This window comes from Branchiostoma floridae, chromosome 4 (assembly GCF_000003815.2).
Source record: "Branchiostoma floridae strain S238N-H82 chromosome 4, Bfl_VNyyK, whole genome shotgun sequence".
NCBI classification, from domain to species: domain Eukaryota; kingdom Metazoa; phylum Chordata; class Leptocardii; order Amphioxiformes; family Branchiostomatidae; genus Branchiostoma; species Branchiostoma floridae.
Genome location: NC_049982.1, coordinates 1,110,667 through 1,122,051, shown reverse-complemented (window position 1 = coordinate 1,122,051; position 11,385 = coordinate 1,110,667). Strand labels below are relative to the sequence as shown.

Below are 11,385 nucleotides of genomic sequence, written 5' to 3'. Positions count from 1 at the left end.
CGAGAAGTCACCAGAGGTCACTGCAGACGACATTTTCCCACGTTTGTGTTTTCTGCTGTTCCCTGTCCTGTTTTAATGTCCTGCCCGCCACCATATGTTAGTTGGAGAGCTGTTTTCCATCGCAAACGTTTGGTAACAGAAACGCGGTATCCCACTGGCTGATAACGTTAGCCATTGTTGATTACAAAGGTAAGGGGACATGGGGGATGGGGGTAAGGTAGGGGATAGAACAAGAGCAGAGTAGACTAGTTAAATATAGGAGTATGTCACTCCAGTTGGAACCTGGAACCTCTTCTCTCTTTAGATTCTTTATTCAACAAACTTAACTATACCCTCTTTAATATTCTGTGACATGCATGCAATATGATTTAGTCCTAGAGTGGCACTTCGTTTGGTGATTATTCATGTACCAGTTTTTAAAGTCCCCAAGCGGAATTAGACGTGTTTGGAAATTTCCCCTACACAAACCATTTAAACCATTATAGAATGGAGCTCGTAAAGTACTCCTCAGCTTATTAAAAGAGTGTAACATATACGATGTAGGTTGTAGTCAGAAAAGTGTAGTGATGACACGAGAAGACAAAGAAGGTTGGTTGTGTTGAAGGCCTGGAGTTGGTTTAATATGCAAAGTTTGAGTTGTTATGTAACCTGCCAGAAAGGCGTTCCCACGGTTGATAAAGGGAGTTACAACTTACACCGGCTTTCCAACGAATTACACATCCGAAAGCAGAAAACTTTGCCTTGTTTAGATTCTATGTCGTCATATCCAACTGTTTGTTAGTTTGAAGCTGATACACATTGTATGTTACAAGGTAAGTGTACAGCATAGGGTACTCCATAGGGTTGCACGAGGCGGAATCCTTTAGGATTTCATCAGCCACTTACCACTGGTCACATGATGCCGTACGACTGCAAGCTCCCAGCTGTAAAGGGATCAATCCAGTATCACATCAACTCCAAACTTGGCCTTACGCAAATTGTTAACAATGATAGAAATAGCCAACACTAGTAATCAAGTAGCCTCTTTTCACAATAATGTTTATCACTGTTCATTGCCACTTGTATGTCTCCTATGTTTATACTGGTCCATGTACTTGCAATTAGCCTCGGGGCATGAACTTGCAAATAAACTTCTCATTAATCACATTTTCTCTCTTTGCCTCAACAGACCGGCATGGTTGCCAGATAGCGGGGCTGCAGTCTGATATCAGGATGTTCTCCTCCAGACTATGGGCAGCTGTGTGGAACTTGAAGGCTGCGGCAGTGGTTGACTATGCTACATGCAGTACTTACCATATTAACAATTATTAATAATGTTTTCTCTTTGCCTCAACAGACCGGTATGGTTGCCCGATAGCGACACTGCAGTCTGATATCAGGATGTTCTCTGGAGGCAGCCGTGTGGAAGGCTGCTGCCGTGGTCGGCTATGCTGTGCAGTACGATGTTAACAATGATTAATCATTTTTTTTATTGCTTCTCTCTTTGGCTCAACAGACCGGTATGGTTGCCAGATAGCGACACTGCAGTCTGATATCAGGATGTTCTCTGGAGGACTGCGGGCAGCCGTGTGGAAGGCTGCTGCCGTGGTCGGCTATGCTGTGCAGTACGATGTTAACAATGATTAATCATGTTTTCTCTTTGCCTCAACAGACCGCTATGGTTACCAGATAGCGACACTGCAGTCTGATATCAAGATGTTCTCTGGAGGACTGCGAGCAGCCGTGTGGAAGGCTGCTGCCGTGGTCGGCTATGCTGTGCAGTACGATGTTAACAATGATTAATCATTTTTTTTATTGCTTCTCTCTTTGGCTCAACAGACCGGTATGGTTGCCAGATAGCGACACTGCAGTCTGATATCAGGATGTTCTCTGGAGGACTGCGGGCAGCCGTGTGGAAGGCTGCTGCCGTGGTCGGCTATGCTGTGCAGTACGATGTTAACAATGATTAATCATGTTTTCTCTTTGCCTCAACAGACCGCTATGGTTACCAGATAGCGACACTGCAGTCTGATATCAGGATGTTTGGAGGACTGCGGGCAGCCGTGTGGAAGGCTGCTGCCGTGGTTGGCTATGCTGTGCAGTACGATGTTAACAATGATTCATCATGTTTTCTCTTTGCCTCAACAGACCGGCATGGTTGCCAGATAGTGGGGCTGCAGTCTGATATCAGGATGTTCTCTGGAGGACTGCGAGCAGCCGTGTGGAAGGCTGCAGCCGTGGTCGGCTATGCTGTGCAGTACGATGTTATCAATGATTAATAATGTTTTCTCTTTGCCTCAGCAGACCGCTATGGTTGCCAGATAGCGACACTGCAGTCTGATATCAGGATGTTCTCGGGCCTGCGGGCAGCCGTGTGGAAGGCTGTGGCAGTGGTCGACTATGTCGTGCAGTACGATGTTAACAATGATTAATAATGTTTTCTCTTTGCCTCGACAGACCGCTATGGTTGCCAGATAGCGACACTGCAGTCTGATATCAGGATGTTCTCCGGAGGACTGCGAGCTGCCGTGTGGAAGGCTGCTGCCGTGGTCGGCTATGCTGTGCAGTACGGCTGCATCGCTCACTGCACCCTGGAGTACGCAGCTGATTTTATTGTGGTAAGCAGTTTTTCTCAATCCCCTTGCTCAACTCAGGTGAAAATTAGTACTAGCTTCAGTTAGGCATGTCCTCTTAAGGTTAAGCCTGAGAAGTCCAGTGAGAAGTTCAGTGTTTTGAGGAAAGCCACACTTCAAGAAACCATACACTTCTCTTTAATATTGAAAAGAAAAGGGGTCCCTCTTGGAGTGAACGGATTGATCAAAGATATCAGTCTGGTCTTAGTGTTTACTTAATGTATGAATCATTGGCATGAATACCTATTAGGTGGACTACAAGGTATGAGAATCAAACACATTATCAACAACAGTGGAGTATTGATGGAGAAATGTTAAGCTAAATGTGGTTTTATAAAGGGAGCCTGAAACCCCCATGCATACCCTTTGGGTCCTTTGTTTCCGCAGTGTTCAGGCCCCTCCATGGAGCCGACCATCCACACCCAGGACGTCCTCATCACAGAGAAGTTCAGTGTCATGATGAAGACTGTGAATGTGTAAGTCTTTAGCCTCTGTCATGGAAACAAACATACTAGTACATATTCGATATGCCTGAAGACATAGAAAATCTCATATTCATCATGGTCTATGGTGTTAAGATATTTATTTCTCCTTGTCATTATTTTGTAGATAGTGTACTTTCATTCTTGATATGAAACCTGGTTAAATTTCATAAAGACACGTAAAAGTTAAAAAAATTCCCTGCCCTAAATGGAAGCAATCACTCACTCACTCACTCAATGTCCATGGAAGGGCTGTTTCGGGTATGACAAGCATTCTGTATCAATATTGGCTTTAAGACATCAGAAAGACATATTTCTGTCACTCAGCTTTTTCACCAGTTTGTGAATGTCAAAACAAAGAAAACTCAATGACATCCTGATCTGTACTCTTTCACACACAGCTTCAGGTAAGTGCTGAGTGTTAAGCAGAAATGCAGTCTGTAACCATTTTCAAGTCTTTGGCATGACCCAGGCGGGATTCGAACACCTGACCTCCCAAATGCGATAACTCACTGAAATTTCTTGTGTGTCTCTCCAGGGGTGATGTAGTGATCGCCAGATCCCCCACCAACCCAAACATCTTCATCTGTAAGAGAGTGGCGGGTTTGGAGGGGGACAAGGTCTGCCTCAATCCTGGGTCCTTCATCAAGAAGTACAGATGGGTAAGTTCATGTTGAAACTGCTAGAGGGCACTGCTACACAATGTGTGTGTGTTGGCTGTGTGTGTGTGTGGTTGTGTGTGTGTGTGTGTTTGTGTGTGTGTGTGTGTGTGTGTGTGTTTGTGTCTGTGTGTGAGTGTGTGTTCGTGAGTGTGTGTTCGGTCTGTGCCTGTGTGTGTGTGTGCATGTGTCTGTGCGTGTGTGTGTATGTGTGCTTGTATGTGTGTCTGTGCTTGTGTGTTTGTGCAGGTGTGTGTATGAGTGTTTTCTTGGGATTTACGCAATTAGAGTGCCTGTAATGGTTTTAATTTCACCATTGAAACAAGACGGTGAGCTGGCAGAAGGCAGTAAAGGCATTTTTGCAATGGTTTAAATTTCTTGGTAAGTCTTCTTCAACAACCACAGATACTGTTATATGTACACAAGGACGTGTTTTTCATCAGTTAACTGATAGGGGGAACTGCTACGCAGTGTAAGATTGTAGAGTGGATTGTAGAGTAGATTGAAGAGTGGACAAGGGGTATGGATAAGGGGTGAAGTCTGTCATCTTTTGATTGGCTTTTTTTCCTGCTAGGTTCCTCGCGGTCACGTGTGGTTGGTTGGAGACAACATGGGGAACTCCAGCGACTCTCGTGTGTATGGGCCCGTACCGTACGCGCTGCTCAGGAGCAAGGTCGTTTTCAAGGTCATATCACAATGTCATGGAGCATTTTGTTATGATGCGTAAATAATTTCATTTAGTTGATTGTAAGTCACCAATGTTTTGGTAACCATGCTAATTACACTCCAGCACCGACATCTACATACACCGACATCTACATGGAGTATATATAGAACCAGTCAGTACAATGCATTATCCTAACGAAAGGGACAGACTTCTTTATAGGTATAGTGCAGCAAAAGCTCATCGTTCATAGTCCGTGTCCATTTGTTTTGATCATTTGTTTTACTTCAATCTAGTCCCCTAAAGGAGGTCAGATTGTTACTGGGAACCTTGAAGTTATTGCTGAGGTAGTGACAATGGAGTAAGAAAAAATGACTCCATGCATCATAGACTAGGACTTGTATATATGGCAGAAACTTCCTCAACTCCATACATTACCTACAGTAATAGGGGTTCTTAATAACTAACTCAAACAAACATCACATTTGTTTCCATTGTTCACTGCCATCCCTAATTGCTAACTGGACCGTAAATCAGCTTGATTTGTGGAACGTTATGCCCAAACAGACTGTTGTAAGGCAATTGGGTTAGAAAAAATGGCTCAAGTACAGAAATTAGGACATATATAATTGCCATTGGTAGAAACTTCATCAACTCTTAGCATCTCTGTTGGAATTCTTAATTACCCAAACAAGCATCACAGAGTGGGACAATTATACATGGAGAATACGCCGATGTAGGTTAAACATCCAGGTAATAAGATATGCCAAAAATAGTTACAGTATCACTGACGAAGGATAGTGGATTCTATCCGAAAGGTCTGACCGTTTCAAAACCATATCCAGTTGCTTGAGTAACTATTTTTGGCATATACATGGAGAAACTTCCTCAACTCAGTGACTGTGCAACCTAGTTGGAGTTCTTAAATAACTCAAACAAACATCACATTTGTTTTGACCATTTGTAATACTACAATCAAGTCTCCTGATGGAGGTCAGACTGTTACTGGCAACCTTGAAGTGGCCTTCATTTCTTGTTATGTGGTGACAATGGAGTAAGAAAAAATGACTCCCTGCATCATTGACTTGGACATGTATATATAGCAGAAACTTCCTCAACTCCATACAACCTACAGTAATAGGGGTTCTTAATAACTAACTCAAACAAACATCACATTTGTTTCAATTGTTCACTGCCATCCCTAATTGCTTAAACTTCACAGTAAATCAGCCTGATTTGTGGAGTGTTATGCCCAATTGGACTGTTGTAAGGCGATTGGGTTAGAAAATATGGCTCAAGCACAGTCAGTAGGACATATATATGCCATTGGTAGAAACTTCATCAATTCTCTCTTGGAGTTCTTAATTACCCAAACAAACATCGCAGAGTGGGACAATTATACATGGAGAAACTTCCTCAACTGAGTAACTGTGCAATCTAGTTGGAGTTCTTAACTAACTCAAACAAACATCTACATGACATTTGTTTCCATTGTTCACTAGTACTGCGATCCCTAATTGCTAACTGGACCGTATATCAGCTTGATTTGTGGAACGTTATGCCCAAACAGACTGTTGTAAGGCAATTGGGTTAGAAAAAAATGGCTCAAGCACAGTCAGTAGGACATATATATGCCATTGGTAGAAACGTCATCAACTCTGAACATCTCTGTTGGAGTTCTTAATTACCCAAACAAGCATCACAGAGTGGGACAATTATACATTGAGAATACGTCGATGTAGGTTAAACATCGAGGTAATAAGATATGCCAAAAATAGTTACAGTATCACTGACGAAGGATAGTGGATTCTATCCGAAACGTCTGACCGTTTCAAAACCATATCCAGTTGCTTGAGTAACTATTTTTGGCATATACATGGAGAAACTTCCTCAACTCAGTGACTGTGCAATCTAGTTGGAGTTCCTCAACTAACTCAAACAAACATCTACATGTACATTTGTTTCCATTGTTCACTGCCATCCCTAATTGCTAACTGTACCATAAATCAGCTTGATTTGTGGAACGCTATGCCAAATTGGACTGTTGTAAGGCGATTGGGTTAGAAAAAATGGCTCAAGTACAGGAAGTAGGACATATATATGCCATTGGTAGAAACGTCATCAACTCTGAACATCTCTGTTGGAGTTCTTAATTAACCCAAACAATCATCACAGAGTGGGACAATTATACAATATTATGGAGAAACTTCCTCAACTGAGTAACTGTACAATCTAGTTGGAGTTCCTCAACTAATTACAACTCAAACAAACATCTACATGGCATGTACATTTGTTTCCATTGTTCACTGCGATCCCTAATTGATAACTGGACCGTATATCAGCTTGATTTGTGGAGCGCTGTGCCCAAACGGGCTGTCGCAAGGCAATTCCGGAGGTCACACTTAATTTAAAGCTGGATGGTCTAATTATAAGAAACAGGCACTTCCCTGTCTGGTAAATTAAGATGGGTTAGCAGAGAGGCGGTTTGTGGACATTTTCAGACTAATCAGTTACTCCCAAATGCCTTTCCTAATCATAGAGCTGCATTCATAGCAACCCATATGGTGGAAGTCATCACATCTGTCTAGCTCGTTATCTTAATTAGCTGTCAATGTGCTTCCATTCAATGTAAGTCTTCATGAATTTCCATCTCAAGAAGTTTTAGAGTTTATCAGAATCAAAAGCCTTAAATGGAGAAGATTTGGCCAAAAGACCCTGCTATTAATGTACATTATTTTGTTAAACAAGCTATTATAAATATTAAATTGCATTCACATGTCCACATGCCTGGCATGTTTTCGAATTATGTGCTTTTGCCCAAGCAGTACATGCAATTGACTTTAAAAAATGTATGATTGTAAGTAAATATAAACACAATGGAGGGAAGACATCATAATACAGGTTCAAGAAAGAGAAGAGAAGAACAAAGAATAGTAAGTGTTCATACAAAAAACTGAAAAAAAAAGGTAACTGCAGTTGAGCTGCTGACTTTATTGCTGTTATCGCTGAACGTTTTGGGACCCAATTTGAGCTGATGTACTGGTGCAAATTTAGACAGTTGTTTGCTGCTTTGGTGGAGATGGAGTAAATCAGATGGTTTGTCTTTATTATCATGGAAGCTCATCTGTGTTGGTCGTAATCATAGTACAATGCTAAGCATTCTTACAACACAAAGGTTATTTGAATGCATATATCAAATTTTTAACGACCACTGTTGCCTTCTTTGGAATCAATACTGATGACAAATGATGCAACTTCCTGGCATGTTTGACTAATTGTCGACATCACCTATATTCACAAGATTACGTGTCTGTAACCCTCGTGAGTTTACATTCTGAAGTGATTGGTCATCAGTATTGATCATGAAGAAGGCGACAGTGGTTGAAAACTTGATCCGATGTTTGCCTTTGTGTTGGAAGGTTCGTCTTCATCTTTACTCTGACTGGCCAGAGTGGAAATGTCCGTTATTCAGGCGGGACACCAATTATCCAACATTAAGAAACGAACCCAGATCCATCAGTGTGGAACTCCATCAGTTCAACAATCCATCACACGTTGTCACACCTACTGTAGATCGGGAAACTTTGGCAGTGGTTTAACTTTACAGTCTCATGCACCCTTCCAAAGCTCATCAGTTCAATTGTCAAAAGTCAGGGAAAACACAGGATAAACACACCCAGCAGAAGAGGAGATATCTCCTGTGTGTATCTTCCCTTTTTTTACCTAGTCAGAGGGTTCCTAATGTTTGCTTTGGAGGATACATATCCACAAGGTCTCCTCATTGCCAATTAGAGATTGTGATTCCATATGTTTCTCATGAGTTTAATGGTAATCTATCACTCCTAGGAGGAGAGCATACTGTACTTTGAGGCTGAAACAAGAAAACAGACTCTTAGATAGTGTCAGTCAAACAGTCACATCAGCAGCTTGAATCTTAAAGTGAAAAGAAACAGGTGACACAACTTGAATTGACTATAGCACATGTCGATAGTAGAGTACATGACTATAGCACATGTAGATAGTAGAGTACAGTGAACAAACTTGTGACGGTTAGCACGTTTACCCTATCCCTGTGTCTGTCCAGTTTGTGAACAGACGGGAAACTTTAAATTAGTTCCCTTCGGAGTTTACGAGGAAGAACGACCAGTGAACGAACTCAAGTTACCAAACCAATTTTCTCTAGTTTGTCCTGCCAGTTTTATGGATGACCCCCCTGGGAGAACAAGAATATCAGCTCCTGTTAGGACTGCCCATTTCTCGATAATTTCACAGCAATAATGACACAATATTCTGTCCTTTTGTGTGTTTTAGATAGCCTCCTGCGGGGTTCCAAACCTGCTGTATACTGGCAAAATGTAACTTCAGTCTGTTTTATGCTCTGGTTAGATATTTTATGGGCATATCTGCTCATTTCTCTCCACATTTTTGTAGCAATTGTGAAGCGTTCTGTTGTTTTGTGGTGGTTCTGAAAAGGTCGCACAGCAGCATTTTGTCTTGTGATGATGGCTGAGACTTATCTTCCTTAATAATTGGATACGTCAGTCATGATCCTCTAAGCAGTTATATATAGCATCACTGCTGCACTATAGTTTATGCTCAATAGATCAAGTCTTAAATAAAGTTCTGCATTATCTACTATTTTTCATATTACACAATGCTATTACATACACAAACTGCTGATTTTTACGGAACTGTAGTTTGTGTAGATGGGGACAGTTAACCAACCATTCTTTTGACTTTTTTTTTAATGCATGATGTATCACTCAGATGCCCTAAATTAGTTGCAGAACTGCAGAGAAAATCATTAAGCTTAGCTTGTTTTATGTTACAATTTTGTAGCAGCTGCGATGCATTCCGTCATGTTGCGGTGGATACGCAGTTTTGTAGCAGTGACAATGTATATTCTGTATCTTTATAGCAGTTTTGTAGCAGTCGCGATGCATTTGTCATTTTCTGGTCTATAAAAGGTTTCACAACACTATGATACACATCTATATGAAGTGCAATATTTGTCATTTTTTATGGCATCTCATCGACAAGATCATTTTTCTGCATTACCCATTAAAGCATATTTGTATAACTTGTACCCCCAAAATCGTCATATAGGCAGATATGTTCTCATTATCAGGATCTTTATTTTCAGAAAGCCTTTGATACATGATACTACTGAGACTTTCCAGAAATCCCCAGTTGTATGAAGCACTCAAATAAAATGGTGTGTGATATCAACACCAGATCTTGAGACTGTAAATTTACAAATGTAGAAATGTTTGTGCTGATTTCATGTGCACAGATTTTGAAGTTAGCTCAGACTCACGACATATCCATGAACATGTGGATCGATGTTTGGATCTACAACCCCACCTTAAACAATCTAAGGGAGGACTCTGACTATACGTAGAACTCTCCAGTATACTTTCGGGTCCCACTTTGCATTACAAAGGACAGTAACTTTTCCTATGGTTTTGTCTAACCATGATTGGGAAACATATTTTTTATACCTATATGTATAATTATATATAAACATGATTTACATTTTGCATGTGATCCTTATGAGGGAATATGAGTTAGAATTTGACATGTTCAACTGGTCAGCTTGATCAAAATAAGTTTTGAATCCCAGTGCACCAAGGGCGGACCAAGCTGATATTTGATGCAAATCTTATACAGCATTGCTGTACCTGATGTTTCATCAGATGATTTAACTAATTATTCATAATAATTACCACAGAGTAATTTGGGTATTGGCAGAGGCACTGATGTCCATTGCTGTTTCAGGAAAGCCTCTGTCTTCATGGTGATGTGTGTGAAACTGCTACCTTCTTATTGTTGTCATTGTGTGACTAAACCATACCCTGTTAAACTGCACTTTCATCTTCGGGTCGCATTTTCCTTTATTAAGATATTTTTTTGTTTGCTTGTTTCTATTGGTTTTCAAATAAACAATTAGAAACTTGAGGAACCATCCCACAGAATGATGATGATTGCACAAATGAAATTAACAGAAGACTTGTGTACAAGAATGACACAAATTTATTAAGATATTGTCGACAAGGCGTCAGAAGGATGACGGCTGAAACACAACGATTTGCCAACGCAATGCCAACAAGTTGGACACGCCGATCTGTCGCACCAACAGACACAAAAACTCTGCCATTCCCTTTCTGACTGAACTGTTAAATAACTCAGAATGACCTTCGAAACATTCCCCCTAATTATGTCGACTATTCGTGAATGTCTAGCCTGTACATAACAGCTGAACACTTGTCTTGGTCCTAGTGATATAAGGTCCTTGATATTTTGTAAATATTGTTTGTTAGCAATTACGATTTTAAACCATGTATCTTCTTAAATTACTGTACGTAACTCTTTGTGCAATTCTCCCTGGAGGAGTACATGTAAATTACCATCACAATTCAGACTTGATTTAAAGTCTGCAATATGGTATTTTAATAAAGATTTCAGAAAGATTTAAGATTTCAGATTTACCGGTTTCGACCTTTTATTCAAAAGTCTTCATCAGAATGACAAGAGAGTGGTACCGCACTGGCTTTTATAGCCTCTACTCTAGTTAGGGCAGTGCGCAAACAAATATATTAAGATATTGTTTGTTTTTCTATCATCTTTTCTCCAGGTGTGGCCCCCCGGAGATTCCGGCAGCCTGAGAGGTCCTCCCCAGGAGATGCTGCAGGTCCTCAGAACCATGAAAGACACGGGCAGATGACAAGAGCTTCCGGTGTACTCATACAGGGAAGGAAGGGGGGAGGGGGGGGGACAGATTACCAATTGAAAGACACGGGCAGATGACAGAAGCTTCACCTGCACTCACACAGGGAATGATGGGGGGAGGGGGACCATGAATGACACAAGCAGATGACAAGAGATTCACCTGCACAAAACTGGGAAGGATGGGGGGATGCTGCAGGTCCTCGGGACCATGAATGACACGGGCAGATGACAGAAGCTCC

The 11,385-nt window shown here is 41.2% G+C and overlaps 1 protein-coding gene across 2 annotated transcripts; it reads left to right on the top strand.

Annotated features, from left to right (window-relative positions):
• The first annotated feature begins 2,109 nt into the window (after nt 1-2,109).
• On the top strand, nt 2,110-11,179 carry LOC118414669 (mitochondrial inner membrane protease subunit 1-like). 2 transcript variants are annotated; one of them, XM_035818867.1, is made up of 6 exons: nt 2,110-2,207; nt 2,517-2,597; nt 3,000-3,088; nt 3,633-3,756; nt 4,328-4,438; nt 11,052-11,179. In XM_035818867.1, exons 1-6 carry the CDS (start codon nt 2,172-2,174, stop codon nt 11,139-11,141), a joined length of 531 nt encoding a protein of 176 aa, XP_035674760.1. In that variant the 5' UTR covers nt 2,110-2,171; the 3' UTR covers nt 11,142-11,179. The 2 variants fall into 2 exon arrangements, with proteins under 2 accessions (XP_035674760.1, XP_035674759.1); XM_035818866.1 differs by lacking the exon at nt 2,110-2,207 and having other exon boundaries at nt 2,444-2,597.
• Nucleotides 11,180-11,385: the final 206 nt, after the last annotated feature.